The following is a 16,045-nucleotide window of genomic DNA, read 5'->3' as shown; positions in this document are numbered from 1 at the left end:
GCCACACTTATGGCTTTCAATGAGCATCAGTCTTGGCAACAGAGTTAACTGAGCTGGTTTTATTCCATGAGGAACAGGACTGAGCAGCCTACCCCTGGCTGAGCCAGAGCCCCAAAGAACCTGGTTGGGGTGCAGCTTCTGCCTCAGCTGAGTTCCTTGGGGTGGCTCAGACAGTCTGCTGGGACAGTCTTGCACATTTACTCTTCCCTTTCTGGTCATCACAGCAGCTGGGCACCCTTGTGCACCCAAGGGACACCAAAATCTACTCTCTTCTAGCCATAACTGCTTGTGCGTCCTGTTTTCTCTGCCACAGTCAACTTGTTTCAGAAATTGTGCCAAATCTTTGTTCTTTGATAATAAATTATATTGCATTTTCTGAAAGCAAAAAAAAAAAAAAAAAAAAAAAAAAAAAAAAATTCTGCAGCACTTCCTGCAAACACCACATTTTTTATTTTAATTTCCAGGGTGTTTTTTTTTTTTTGGTTTTTTTTTTTTTTTTCCCTTAATAGCATATGTACTCTAGGGAGCTGCTTTGGAACCTGTATTGATAGGCAAGGTCAGGACACATTTCCCTGATTTAAATCAAAAATTTCCACCTCCAACAAGCTGCAAAAAGGAAAAACCATAATGGATGTCTGTGTTTCCTCACTAAAAAGAAATTTTCAGTGGCTGAGATAATTTTCCTCTCTTTTTAAGTATTAATGTTTGCTAGTAGGAAACCCAAAGGCACCTGGAGGAGGCAACTGCAACAGTAGCTTCAGAAGGGCAGCTGGAGATGAACCAAACTCAGGCAGGGAATCCTGAAAGAAGAATCCCACTGCATGTGGGTAAGCCCCAGGTCACACTTTTGTCACCTTCAGACTTGGTTTATGCTCAGCTTGTGGCACTGCATCTTTCCAGCCAAATGCTTCCTCTCACCAATAAGGATGTCATTTCTCAGTTCCATTTGCAGTTTATTACTCACACATTACTTACACTTCCTTGATTCTTGATAAGAAAAATGATTGTCATCTTGTAAATTTTAAAAACATTTTTAAGAGATGGCTTCCAGTGCTGTTACCACACTTTTGCTACCTCTAGTATTTGTTTTGATGGATTTGGAGCTGCCATACTACAGTTTTCACTGTTATTGCACGTCAGGTTGACATATGTGGTATTTCCTCTGTTGTGTATCAGTGTAATTCAAAAAGAATTTGTCCAGAAAAATGGACAGGGAAGAAAATTAGGGTGCAAGGCGAGTAATAAATATTTAAATGGTGCTAAGAAGTTGCTAATGGACAATACCAAATTCTCAGCTTTGATTTGTCCCATTCCCAGACTGATTTCCGCAATATTTGAACCAGAAAATTTTAACTTTCATAAACACAAAAGATGGGATACAAAGGACTCTGTCTCTCAGGACAGGGGAAGTGGGTCTGTGAGGGACACCAGAGCAAGAAATCCTTCCAGAGCACCTGACCACAGGTTAAGTGGGCAAGATTGCCATTGAAAATTGTGAGATGACAACAAGGCATATGTGCAGACTGTTGTTTAAAAGAAATAATTTTACTGATTTTTTTTTCTGATATTCAGAAATAATTAGGTTTTAGCTGATGTTTTTGAATTTTTGTATGTTTTTGGCCTGCTGAGAAGATATCCTTTTGTCTAAATTGATGGGGGTAAGATCCATTGATCCTTGGGGTTGTGCACCACAAGATTAGGGTAAAGTGTGGCAAAAGTGAATAATACAACCTCAGAGCTGACTAAGGCACAAGGCCTGAAGAAATAGGGTTAGAGGTATTGAAAATGTGACCACTTGGATGTGCAGTTAGTTTCACAGGTATGACACTTATTAGCTGCACCCTTCAATTGCCAAACGACTTGCACAGGTGCCTGCCCAACACCTTGAATGTAAATCTGGAATATTGCACAAGGAGATCCACTTAAATAATTCCTCTGTGTTACAAAATGGGATCATTTCTAGATATAATGAACTGAACTTGCCTTTCTGTTTTGGGAGTGTATTCCTGAAGAAAGGAATAGTTTATTCTGCCTCAACCCAAGGTGGAAATGGTGGTGATTTTCCTGATTTTCCTCCTAAATGGCTGTTACAGTTTTCTCAGAATGCCACAGTAAAGAGGTGCTCTTTAGCTGTCATGACCATGAAGTGTTTATTAATTTTTGTATATGTATTTATGGGGTTCAGTTTATACAGTACATAATTTAGATGTTTGATTCTTAAATGGAAAAAGTATAAAAGTTAATATTGTTGTTTGCTTCTTGAATCATTGATTACACAAAATGTCTTAGACATGAGTACCTAATACTAATAATGGTTTTTTTTGTTGTTTTGTTTCTAAAAAATCTTTTCCTTTGTAGAATAAATTTATTTCAAACCCTTTACCATGAGTAACACTAGAGATTAAAAAATGGCATAATGAATTGCAGGCTGAAGAACAGTCAAGCAAATAGGCAAACACAAAAATCCCCTTTATCAAGGGAAAACGGTGGCAGAGTCAAATAATTTTGCTCATTTTTAAGGCCAGGAGTCATGCCAGCATCATCACCTCTCAGTACTTTTAAGTATGCTCTCGGCACCTGATGAGCTTTCGAAAGGCCAGCTTGAAATCCTCGTTAAAGCTGGTGTACAGCAGAGGGTTGATGAGCGAGTTGACATACCCAAGCCAGGTCAAGAAGTCTGCTACTTCTGGAGAGACAGTGCAAATGTGGAGGCCCACAAGCAGTTCCTTGATGAAAAAGGGCAGCCAGGACAAAATGAAAGCACCTAAAATCAGCCCCAAGATGCGAGCAGCCTTTCGCTCTCGTGTTGTGGAGATCTGCTGCCGGTCGCCAGCCGGGTCCAAGTCGTTCTCAAAAGGAGGGATCCTCACGGACACGTTCATTTTATCAAACTCTGTGGTTGGGTCAGATGTGGAGAAGTCCGAGACGCAGAACGTCTGTGTGAGCTTGCAGCTGGCAAAAGAGTTCTGGCTGTCGGTGCTCCTGTTGCTGAGGTGGCGGCTGGAGCCGCGCTTCTGGTAAAGGCTCTTTGCAGCGTGGTAAATCCTGTAGTACAGGATCAGGATCAACGTCAAGGGGATGTAAAACGCCCCGAATGTGGAATAAATGGTGTAGATGACATGGTCGTGCTGAATGCGGCACTCGCTGGGGATGCTGATGCTGTGGTGGTTTCTCCAAAACAAGGGGGGCATTGATATGAAAACAGAGATGGTCCACACGGTGGCTATCATCAGCCCAGCCCTTTTTGCCGTTCTTTTGCGGGCGTACTCGATAGCGTCCGTGATGGCCCAGTACCTGTCCAGGGCGATGACACACAGGTGAAGGATGGAGCACGTGCAGCACGTCATGTCGACGCTGAGCCAGATCTCACAGATGAAGTACCCCAAAGTCCATTTATCTATCATTATGTAAGTGATGCTCAAGGGCATGACGAGAACAGCAACGAGGAGATCTGTCACAGCCAGTGAACATATGAGATAATTTGCCGGCTGGTGGAGCTTCTTGGTTGTGGAGATTGCTGCAATTACAGCAGAATTCAGCAGCATTGTCAAGGTTGTGATTGTGGCCAAGGTCAGGGTAACGAGCATCTTTTCAGTTACTGTTTTTGGCTTGGCAGCCACATTGGCTTCAGTGGTGCAATTTGTGAAATTCATTTTCCCCTCCAGGATGCAAGGAATTGGTAAGGAAGAGTTCCAGGTTCACAAGTTATCCATTTGAAAAAGATGCCCTATGTGCAATTTTAAAAAGTTGTTTATAATCCGATATTCAACAGAATGGCAAAAAACCATCCAGGTTTCTTCCTGTTCATTGTTTTCCTAGAAGATAAAAACACATCTGTTAGTCAATCTAGGATAATTCCACCTTTTGGTAAAAAAGTTTCACATTTCAAATACTATCATCTCAAATAAAATGTTGGTCTGTTTTCCCTTCTCTACTCTTGCATTTGCTCTCCCATTTTCTCTGCATTTATCATCAGCTTTTTTCTTCTCTAAAGGGCAATTTGGGCCAGGTTCCCTGCTGATGTGAAATGGTTATTCCTTCTTTGGTTTTCGAGATTTTTCTTAAAGTAGGAGGCTGGACTAAGGGACCTCCAGAGGTCCCTTTTCACAAACATGTCTATGATCTTTGTGATACTGATACCAGGAGCTAGCCCTTTTTCTGCTTGTTAAAATACACTCCAGCAGATGAAGAGCTGAGGGAATTTGCCTTTTCATTTTAATTGCTATATGAGAGGCATCAATTACTTTTATATACCACCTCTGGAAAAAAAAGCAGCCTATCTCAGCAGTCATGCCAGCATTTCATAGCTTTCTATTCTGCTTTTTCATATCCATGTCTATATTAATACATTAGAAACTGAACTTAAAAATTTTTCGGGTTACTTTTATCATGCAGGTTTTCAACAATGTTTAAAGCTTTATGGCAAATGCTTGGTTTTACACAGCACATCAGTGTTGCTAGGAGCTCATATAGTTTTGTCTAATTATTCCTGACATTTCACATATCCCACTGAGTGAGTGTCTTTAGAGGAGACAGACAAAAAGCTTCTGCCATTGCTTTGAGATTTCCATCTAATTGTGCTCCTTGTCAGGGAGTCCAGTGTGACGCAAGGAACAATAATTAAAAAAAAAAGTTTGATTTTGTTTCAGAAGCTCACATGTCTTTTCCACACATCCCAAATGCTAGCTGAAGCCAGAGTTAACAGACCATGAGATGCAGCTTAGGACAACCTCTGGGACCTTGCTTACTCATTTGTAATTTATCTCGGCATAAAGAATGTGGAAAACCAAAAGTTTGACTCCCTTTCTATGGAAATAAACAGAAAGATTTCTTCCCCTGGCTTCCTTTATCAGAGTAAGGAGGCTTCTAGGTTAGTTGTACAGGCTCCCTTCACAAGCAGGGGAAAAAGATAGTGGCTGCTGGAGATACACTTGTCCCCTCTCAAAGCAAGCCTTAAGGAAGATGCTATGAATCATATCCTGGAAATGCTGATCTTTCTCTATTTTCACTACAAGTGGCTCCTCCACAGTTGCATTTAGAATACATGCCTGATTTTTAGATGGCTAAAATCTAAATCTGAGAAGTAAAACCCATTCTCATGACACCAGTGGGACTTGGATTAGGCTCTGGGTTTGCACATGCAAGCTAATGAGGAATTAAGGAATTGAAAGAGGAATTATGCATTTAAAGCTAGTTGGCTGCTTAGCTCTGTGTACATATGCTCTTCTTCAGAAATTGGAGTGCCATCTTCAGAATGAGCTGAATGAGGAAAAATTAAAAATAGCAACTTTAGATAAAAACTTCTATCTGTGGATAGGCTCTAGGAAAGCAGATCCATACTGCCTTAGTCTCTGGGTGAGCAAAATGTGAGTTTTAATTCTGCCCAAGGAACAGCAGAACTGCCTTCCCCCCAGAACATACTCTACTATTAAGAAACTTCTTTAAACAGCTTTAAACTATGAATAGCCTTGGAAGAAATATTAGGCCTGCATACAGAAAATTGACTGGAGAAGTCAGATGGAAATCCATCCATCAAGTCTTCATGTGGTTATGGCACATGGAAATGTCAATTCGGTTATTTAGGCCTAAAGCCAAAACATCAGCTCAAACCTTCTTCATAAACTGTTCATGGGAGTCTTTTCTGTCAAGCCAGATTCTGATTTCCTTAGTTGCACTCTTATTATGTCTGATGTTTTTTTCAGAGCACAAAGCAGAGAGGCTTTGTCTCCCTCTCTCCCCTGTCTCGCACCCCTGAAGCACAGACCAAACCCAATTGTAATCCACATCCTTCCTTCAGCACTCTCATTTAGTGAGTGTACCCTGGTCCACAAGCTCACCCAAAGACACTGGAAAACACCATGGAATTCACACCTCCTCCACAACCACTTATTGATCTGGTGCATACACAGGAGATCTTGTGATGCTTCTTGATGCAAGCAGCACTTCTTTCTGCTCGTCCTTCCCTCCTCTGGGGCCCTGAAGTTTCATGGCCCTGGGACATCTCCCCACCTGTGTGGTCCCCACCATTTTCTCTGCTGAGAACTATGTACGTGTTTAATCCAGTAAGACCTGAATTGCTGTAGTTCTCTCCCCAGAAGCCAACACTGATGAATCCCAAGCCAAACGCTTTCTGAGCTCTACCTGTTCCCTGTGCCACAAGGATACTCTGAAAAATAAATTATGCTTTCCTTAATTAACTTAGATTCAAACATCAGATTTCCTTTAGGACAACACAGGAGATAACACAGATAGATTTAGATAACATAGGGGAGTTTGGCTTTACAAGTCTGCTACTGCTCAGGAGGGCTAGCATTTTTTTTTTTTTGCCTGGAAAACACTGCAATAATTGAAGACAGGGAAAAATATAAAAAAAGCATCATCCCTGCCTGCAGGTACCTTAGACTCCACAAGCCCATTGTTTCATGTCCAAACCCATCGCTGGAGAGTTACTTCAGTCTTAATTCCTTTGTTCCTTATAGGAAGTGAGCCTTAACAATTCGGACAACATAAATACCACACAAGAAAATGGCATTAAACCAACATTATTAAGGAAGCATATTTAATTGCTGGAAGGTCATTTCAGCTTTTGAGGGCTGAAGGTGTCTTCTATGGCTGGAGTTTGTGCCTCTTGTCCTCCCTTACCCACATACACATAATACTGGCATTATAACTTTTATTATTATTATTGTTTGACTGCAGCCCTGGCTGTTCACCTCCTAGATCACTTCCTGTGCCAGAGCAGCCTGAGACTCTCCTGAGCTGCTGGTGCCATCTCAGCACTGCCTGCAGGGGCTCAGCCAGGCTCATGTCACCCTCCTGCAGGGCCTCCTCCCCAGCCCCTCTCCCATTGTCCTTACTTGACCAGCTGTCTTCTCTCTACTTCTGAATTAGAAGACACAGATAGAGAGTACTTTGGTCCAGGAAAGAAATGATGTTTTAAACTGGGAAATGATTTACAAAGAGATGCTAGCAATTGACCTTGCTTATTAGTAAAGGGATTTTAATGCTACTTATCATCAATCTTTCAAAAATGCAGGTTTGCTTGTGGTCATGACATGAGTGTTAACAGGGAGAATATTACTATGTCTAAGCAATAATAGCTGGTTTCCAGCATCTCTATCACTTGCATACAATTGCTATATATAGTATTGCTATCACTACAGTAATTGATTGTGGTTTTCTAAGTGACATCTTGGAAGGGACATTAATAATAGTTATTTAAAGTGCTCTCACTAAAAGCACTGCTGTGTTTATGCTTTGCAGCTGTATCGCTTTAGGCTGTCAGTCACTTCCTACAGAGAGAATTTTACACACACAGACTAATTTCCCACATTTGGTGCAAGAAACTCATCTGGCTTCCTCCAAATGGGAATCAATCATGTTTCATATTAGCTGATTATTGGTAATGGCTTTGAGTGCTGTTTAGGAGGAAGAAAGAGGAAAGAGTTTGATTCATTGCTCCTTAAAAGGAACTGGATGACTTCAGGTTGTGAGATGGCAATGTCCATGTTTGCTCTTGCCAAAAAAAACCTCCCTCTTCTCAGCAGAGGACCACAGTGTAGTAGAATACTTTGAATTTCTGCTGGACAGATTGACTCCCAGCCCTTGGCCACTGAACTTTCATATCCACCACCATTTCATAACAAATGAAATAATATCAGTTGGAACAAGCAAGTGGAACTGGCATTGCACATGTGTATGTACAAGGCAGGTTAGTTCCTTTACATCCATGGTTTTACCTTTTCTCTAAGCAATTATTGCACTGTACAACTGCTACATCTTTGTGCCCTTGACAGCAACAAATCAGTTTGACTTTGTTAAACTCTGAATTGGTCTGAGTGCTTTTCACTTTTAATATTTCCACAACTGGAGATCTGAAGGGCAAGAATCTGTGCCATGATTTGTGAGACAGTTTATGGAAAATATGACTTAACATATTTATGATGATGCTACTATTTCAAACTAAGCTTTCAGTGCTCTTCATCTTCCTTCAAAGAGGTTTTCTCCCAAGTTTATGTACAAAGCCCTGAAATTCAGGCCTTACACTTGCAACTTTCTAGTGTTGCTTTTGTAAAATCAACAAATCTAGGACTTCATGGCTCCTTGGTAATCAAACAATACAACTGAGTTTAACTGAAAATTATAGGTTTCCAAATAATAAGAATTATACTCTGGCTTGGTGGTGTAGCTTTGGATTTCTAAGGATGTCAGTGCTGCAAAGGTCACACAATGAATCTATGTAGGCACTGATGCTGTTTGTAACATGTCATATCTGGAAAAGCAGCATGCAAAAGCTGAGAAAGTGGAGATGGTCAGAATCAAACCAACCTGTGGCAAGATTGTCAGCAAAAGAAAATCTTCTTGTCATCAGGCAGCTCACAGCATGAAGTTTTGATGCCAGTTGTAGGCAAAATGAAGGCAAACTATTAGAAGGTGCATTGGGGTTGGCTTACAGAAGCATAAACTGGAGTAGGACAGTAAAGGAAATCCCTATTTTTGTGTGAAAACCAAAATTTTATGAGAACCTGTCTGAAGAATTCCTAGCTGCATTATGGGACCATAGATTTAGGGATGCAACCTTTTCCTGCACAGACTGAATGAGGCCAGGAATTAAATTACCATGAAATTTGCATGAATTGACCTATAAAATTGACCTTCAAGTTAAAATTTATCCTGTACACACCAGCATGATGGAAAGATGGGTTGGAAGGACTCGGCAGCAAGCAAGGTGTGTGGAGGCATAGCTGTGTGTCTGCATCTGTGGGCATCCTACTAACATTCATACATGCAGTTACCCTGTCATAAATAACCAAAGCATGCATGTTCTAATCAAGGATATAATGGCCTGGAGCCTGTCTTTGTGTAATATAGATTTCTAAGGACACAGGGATATCTGTTCTTCAGTCCTGGCCAGAGAGGATGGGCTGAGTGAGCAGCACTGGGCACAACAGAGAACGTGCTGGACGTGGCAGGTGCCAGTGCAGGCACCTGGCACAAGCCACAGATGATGCCCCAAGGGATGGCTGGGTTTTGCAGGTGGAGTTACATGAGATGTGGTTGAAATTCACAGAAGAGTGCAGGGAGCACTGGAGCTTTTTGAGAGCACAGCCCTGCAAAACCCACAGCACCTCAGTCACTCCAACAGTAATCACAGATAAAGCTGAGCATGCCCATATCAACTCTATCAGAAACCAGATTTCACTGGTTGGTACAAAACTGGGACCAGTGGGGAGGAGGTAACTTAGCCAGAGCTGTTCTTTTGGGAGGAGGCTGAGATGGAGAAAGGGAGTGTCAAGTCTGGTCAAAAGGACAAGAAGTGGGAGAAGAGATAACAAGGGAAAAAGTGAGTATGTCTTGCTCATCCACAGCCAAAATCAGGGCAATAACTCGTTGTTCAGATCAGAGCACATGAGTCAAACCTGACACCATTGCTGGGAGGCTGGGAGAACAAGAAGCAAGGAGCTGAGTCTTTGTCCTCTTGTCCTCTTGCAAGAGCAAAACCAAGTGTTCCTGCAGGCCAGCTGTGTGTGTGCAGGTACCCTCACAGCTCTGCTTATTTTCCATTGAAAACCAAATTCTGTGTAGGAGGTGGTTAAAATGTCAAGCTGCAAAGTGATGCTTAGGCACTGCTGTTTGTGTCCTGTACTGTCCTGCCACATATTGTATATATGTATATATGTATATATGTATATATGTATATATGTATATATGTATATATGTATATATGTATATATGTATATATGTATATATGTATATATGTATATATGTATATATGTATATATGTATATATGTATATATGTATATATGTGATATTGCTCTCTGTCTCTTTACTGAAGGGCCCAGGTTAAATGCCGGGGTGACCATGATGCTTTAACTCCTTCAGCATCAGAAAAGGGATCTCTGCTTGCATATCTGGAAGACTTTACCTTCCTTCCCAGTGAACTTTGCCAGCCTGGAAGATTTCCTTCCCAAGTTAGAAGCCTGGGAGAAAACTGATGGGAGAAGGGAGGTGATGCGTCCAAAAACCCTTGGTGCAGTTTTTCAGATTTTTAAGAAAATAATTCCACCTGCATTACACTATAGAGGTAAGCTTTTGTGGGGCAGATTTCAGCACATGCAAATGAGAAACAATAATTAGTGATGATCTTCAAACCATGCTCCCTCCCACAAGCAGTGGTATAATTATCATTCACAGATGATTACTCATTTTTATCTACTTTCAATGTGAAAGTTAGTAAATCTTAGGCAGCAAAAGCTTGCAAGATGCTGCTGGGTTGCAGTCTGATACCAACTAGGACTCAGTGCAGATTTAATCTTGGTTTTCATAAATAAATAAAATTCTCTGGGGTAGTAAAACACACAGATTTCTCAAAAAAATCCCCCTAGAGTAGCACCCTACTCTAGTTGCAATATTTTGTAATAAATAACAGTCTAAATTTATAATAATTTGCTTTCAAGAGGCTATCAAAGAAAAAATAACCTTAAAACTCTTCATCACATTTAGACCCTTTAGACCCTTAGCACTGTGTATATATAAAGTCTGTTATACACTACATAGAATACTCTTCAGTTCATTTCACTATATACTTTTCATGCCCTACCATTTTGAGATATTTGACTTATGGACAATAGAGGCTCTAATTTCCCCTGCCACAGAGCCAAGAGTCATGAATGGCTGGATCTTACAAAATGTTTTGGGGTAGACCCAAAACAACCCTACACTATCAAGACATGTAAGTGGTGCCTTTTCCACCACGTTGTGGCAGAAAGAACTTCTCCTTGTACTTATTCTTCCTCTAGAGATGATTTATGGAGATAGAAACCTTCTTTCACTATAAATCTGTGCCTGAAAGAACAGAAATTAAAAAGGTGTTTCGATTTGTGTCCATTTGTTCTGCAGACTGCATTTGTATAAGTGCTGAGATGAGCTAGCTTAGATACAGAAAACATCATGTTACATTAGCATGGAGTGCTGAATGGGTTAATTCACCCAGCCAAGAAACTGTAAATTCTCAGTCATGGGGTTCCTGATTCCCACAGCTAGACAGCCTTGTTTCTTGTGTTAACCTGATTAGAGTTATCTGACATGCTCTCCCCTGGTACATGCATGACATCTCTATTAACAGAGGCAGTGAGCTTGCTTGATTGCCCCAGAGCAGCATTTAACTGCTCCAGAGCTATGCTTCTCACCTGATCTTGTCTCAGTGCAAAGGTGCTCTTGATCCCTGGTGATACCCTAATTTAGAGAATAGCCAGGCATGTAGCCTACACACTTAACCTCTCATCTGGAAAGAAAAATACAATCAGTACCTGCTACTGACCCTTGCAAACTTCATGCTTAGCAGTCACTCTCACAGAGACATTACTCTCTGATTAATTTTAGAAAACTTGTGGTTAAGACTGTCTTTTTTGAACTCTGTATTTCTAAATGTTTTTCACTGCTAAAGAAGACTTTTCCTCTGTGTTTTAGGTCCTATCTCACTTTGTACATGCATCTTTACAACATGCTGTGTCACCAAAATTCCCTCTTCTCTCTTTTAAGTAAATTTTTAAAGCTTTTAATTTTTTTAGCCTATGTTGTTTTATAAAGCTGACCATGTCACTGATCCCTGGTGTGGATGTTTTCATGCTCAGGAAAGCATAAAAACTTGAAAGACCTGGTGTCAGACCCAAATCACTTGCTGTGGAACAGGGGTAATTGCAAGAGAAGACTTTTGCCCCGGGTTTTCGCTGCTGCCAGTGACCAGTGCTGCTCTTGGCTTGGCTGTTTTGCTCTGTGCCTCCCTTTTGTTCCACTGAATGGTTCAGCAAGGCACAAAAGAAAAGAGCATCGACGCCGGGTATTGGTGGGTCCTGGGCCCCTTCAGAATCCCTCCTCCTACTGCTCAACCTCCCATTCAGACTATTTATTCATTGACTGCATGACTAAAACCTGCAGTCAGATAAAATACAGGTGGGAGGACAGCTTAGATAACGAGGTATCCCATCAGACATTGGCAGCTAAACTGAGCGAGATCGTTCCCCGTTATTCGTAAGGGGAGAGGGCAGACAAGTGTGCCACCACCAGCACTTAGAGCCCTCCTTAGAAAAACAACCTTTTGGGAGGGTGCTGCACTGATGAGTGGCCCAGGGACAGATATTCATGAAGCTAGTTAGGAAGGTTTAACTGTAAAGTGAAGGCACACAACGTCTAAATGGTGCTGAGCAGGTGAGTCCATCCCCCAAACCTGCAATTCTTCCTGCAGCCACGAATCAGTCTGCCAGATTCTGAAGATCCATCCATAACAACTCCCTGAAACATATTGCCAAAGCAAAATAAATTGCTGTCACATTTGCCTTAAAAAACCCCAAACAAACAACAGTAATTCCAATTAACCATGCTGTCATGGCACTGGAAGACTGGTGCTGAAGTGATCCCTTGTTTCTTAGCTGGGAATAGCAGAGAGAGCATCTTGGTGTTTGAAGGAAATACAGAATTCCATAAAAGGTGCTGGAGGACTCAGAAAGAGAGTTCACTCTATTTCTTTAGAAAAAACTGTTACTTTAAAAATTGGAATCAGGGACAGATTGTTTCAGTGTCCTCTTGGTCACAAGCAGTGTAATCTCCCTAAGTAAAAAAATCTTTGCTTCTCCTTTTGAATTGGCTTATGAAAAGAAAATCTATTATTCAAACTCATTTTGAATAATGTTTACTTTTTAAAAAAAAATTCTTGACTTCCCCAGGTTGCATTTATGTGGAGAATGGAAGACGTCCAGACCTTCAGGTAATTCCAGGTCCATAGACCTCTAGGTAACTTTTAAAATAATATGAATTATTTTGAATTTTAATATCCTTTGAACTAATTATGTTCTGTTTGTTTTGTAGCTAGAAACAAAACTGCCTTTGACTCTCCTCCCATGGTCTTTGGAACAAAAATCATGCAGAGCTTGTAAAATTGTAAACCATGACTATTTTGCTGGAGCAAAATCCCCTACGGGAAAACTATTTTTAAAAAAGAACCCTTCATTAGAAAGAAGTCTGTTTCATTTGCAAACTATTAAAGCAACTCACTGGAACACCTTAAAAAATCCTCTGGAGAATAAGAGGACTATGTCCAACTTAACTTGAAAGAGTTGCTGTGGGAACAGTTGGGTTTTCTTACATGCTGATAATTCTTATTTTTACTTCTTTGAGTTGAAGATCCCAACACAGTTTACAAGTCCAATACTTCACATACTGTACACAGGCCTGCTGGGAGGCACAGTCCAGTGCCTCATGTACTAGCACCAGGGAGGGAAATGCAGTTTGTGAGTGGGACACCGTGGTGGGACACCAGATTGACTTCTTTTGCAGCTCCTGCTGCCTGAATGCTGAGTTGGTTCTAGAAATTCAGCAGCGCTGTAAGGTGCCCATGAAATGGGTTTATCATCTCTAGGCACATGCCTGAAATCCTATTTAATATTAATTGTTTTATGGCTTGAGGCAAACCTAAATATGATTCCAAGAGTGCAACTTGGCAGGAAGACTCTCTCCCTGTGATGAGCAGTTACTACCTAACCAACTCTCCTTGTGTCACCTGTGGCTTTAAAGACCACTATTGTAATAATTTGGGCCCTCAGTCTTCTCTTTCCTAACTGAAGAGCCTGAAGAGTACTCATTCCTCATATTGATGACCTGTGCTCTTGTTCCTCATACACAGGAAAAACCATCTGCATCTACTTTATACAGGTGCTACATTATTACAGATGCTTAGCTCACACTAAACCCTGGTCCATAAAGTCCCTAATTCTCATATAAAGAGAGTGAAATGCTAACTTCCTGGTGCATAAATCCCTTCTGAATATCAGTATGAGGCTCCTAAATTAATTAGCTGCTTTAGGGTTTCTTTCTGAGGAGTGTTCTCAGGCTTGGAGCCCTGCCATGTAGCACAGCATGAGTGGCAGGGTCAGGAAACTACTGACAGGAACTGAGTGTGCTGTTGGTCTGTTGTAGTTCTGATGCTTTACATTTAACTCACCAACTAGAAAGGGAAGCATCTGCTTTTCAAGGTCTCCCAAATGCATGGAGAGAAAAACTACAAGAAAAATCTGCACTGAATTCTCACCTGTGAATGTATTTTCGATCTCAATTTCTCATCTTGCTGCCTAGAGACATGTCAAAGACACACAAATATTTACTGATGAATATCATTTATTCAGCTCTGGGGAAATGGTGCTATTTGCATTTATATGGAGACTATCACTTTATACAAGCTAAATGTCACTGTACATGCATTATTTTTCCAGTCAATATTTATTTCTTGCTGCTATTCTGTGTCAGGAGACTGATGTCAGTGGAGTTTACTTAATCTCCACATGACTTGGTTCTGTACACAACTGCTCTGCAATTCATAAAGGCCTCAAATGAACAAACCTGACAGACTAAAACTTAGTAATTCCTGAAGCTTGATCTGAGATTCTCCGAAATCAATGGAAATGTCTCCACTGTGAGCAAAAAGATTTCAGATTAAGCCTTAGTGAATATACACCCTATTTCTCACTGATAAAATAAAGGAGATGACTCACACAATGGCTCTAGACTTGCTTTGAAAGGAAAATTTTGTGTGATTGAACAAATAGTTTTATTGTAGCAGAAGGTGCTGTGTGTCCTTAATCACGTAGAGAAATGTCTCATGTTGGTGAGAAGCTCTGGGCTGATGGCATGAGCCTGCTGCCTGGGACTGGGAGCGTGGGATTTCCATCTGGGCAGTGTGCTTGCTGCAAGCACAGGAGAAATGAGTTACTGACATGTGCTGTACAGCAACATAAAGGTCAAGGACAGACTCCTGTTTAGTATGAGAAAACACTTCTTGTACAAGCCCTAGGTGCAAATCCTAGGGACACTCAGATATTACACTGGCTGAGCCCTGACTTCCATGGTGGCCTGATGTTCTTTCAGTTTGCCAGGTGAAGAGGGTCCAAAGTTGCTGCATAAATGCGTATTTATGGCAGTATGAGTCTGTGTTTGAGCTGAACTCATATCACCACTGCATTCTTAAGGCAAATGCTCCAGGGCTTGGGTCCTGAGCCATGATTTGAACAAAAATCTCCAGTTAAATGTGGTCAATAGGTCCTGAAAAATCCCATGAAAAAGAGTTCCTGCTTTTATTTCCAGAACTTTGTTGTTGGTAGTGGAAGCCGTGAGCTGAGCTGACAGCACATACAAAATTTTTTCTTGGTTACCCAAATAAAACAGCCACTGTTGTGATACTGCAGTTACATTATTCAGGAACTTAGCAACAACTGTGTTTTGCTGTAGCTTTCATATGAAGACATACTTTTTCTTTGAAGCCCTTACAATACACATAACCAAGCTAAAATGTTTACTTTTGTCTATTGCCTGGAATAACTAAACTATATGTCTGCTTTTGGAGACTTCTAGTTGTGACTAAGCTCACATAACTGGCACCTTAATTACTTGTCTGGAGCATCATGTAAATACAGAATAAGCAAAAAAAAAAAAAAAAAAAAAAGAAAACATTTCGATATCAACAGTTGCAGGCATGTCTTTATATGAATTAGTGATAATTTGCTGTCAGAAACCATAAGCACACTAATAATAACCCACAGATACAATGCTTATATGGAATTACTACAAAATTTCACTCACTAAGAGACTGAGTTGCCCTTTAGCAGGTGCAATAAAATCAGATTAATCAAAGTCTGTTTGAAGTAGTACACATTAAAATAGAAGGAGTTGGTGTGTGTGATGCTGAAAATAAAAAAGAGAGATGCCCCTGTTTTTCAGCTACAAACTGTATATACCAAATTTATACTTTCCCCTTCTGCAGTAAATTGATTGTACTGAATACAGAAGACTGTGGTTCATGCTGATAACATCCTATGGTGACTAGTACATCATAGCCTTTTTAACCCAAAAAATGCTCATGTGACCATTTGTCCTGCCGTTGGTTGGACTTTGCTGCACCAGTTCATACTTAGAACAATTAAGAGATACAAATATCATACTTACAAGGACAGGGGCATGGGGAAAATAGAATTAAGAAGAATTCCTCCTCAATGCTTC

At 40.7% G+C, this 16,045-nt stretch overlaps 1 protein-coding gene across 1 annotated transcript in view; it reads right to left on the bottom strand.

Moving 5' to 3' along the window:
* Positions 1 to 493: 493 nt before the first annotated feature.
* The window catches only part of HTR1E (5-hydroxytryptamine receptor 1E), a 35,296-nt gene continuing 19,744 nt past the window's right edge, over positions 494 to 16,045 (bottom strand). Inside the window, exon 2 of the mRNA XM_056487495.1 lies at positions 494 to 3,815. Within this exon, the coding sequence (XP_056343470.1) occupies positions 2,559 to 3,653 (1,095 nt within the window). The 5' untranslated portion in view covers positions 3,654 to 3,815 and the 3' untranslated portion in view covers positions 494 to 2,558. The remainder of the gene's footprint in view (positions 3,816 to 16,045) is intronic.

The sequence above is a fragment of the Oenanthe melanoleuca genome, chromosome 3, assembly GCF_029582105.1.
Source record: "Oenanthe melanoleuca isolate GR-GAL-2019-014 chromosome 3, OMel1.0, whole genome shotgun sequence".
Taxonomy (NCBI): Eukaryota; Metazoa; Chordata; class Aves; order Passeriformes; family Muscicapidae; genus Oenanthe; species Oenanthe melanoleuca.
The sequence above is the reverse complement of the archived record's forward strand: the minus strand, read 5'-3'. Positions and strand labels throughout refer to the sequence as shown.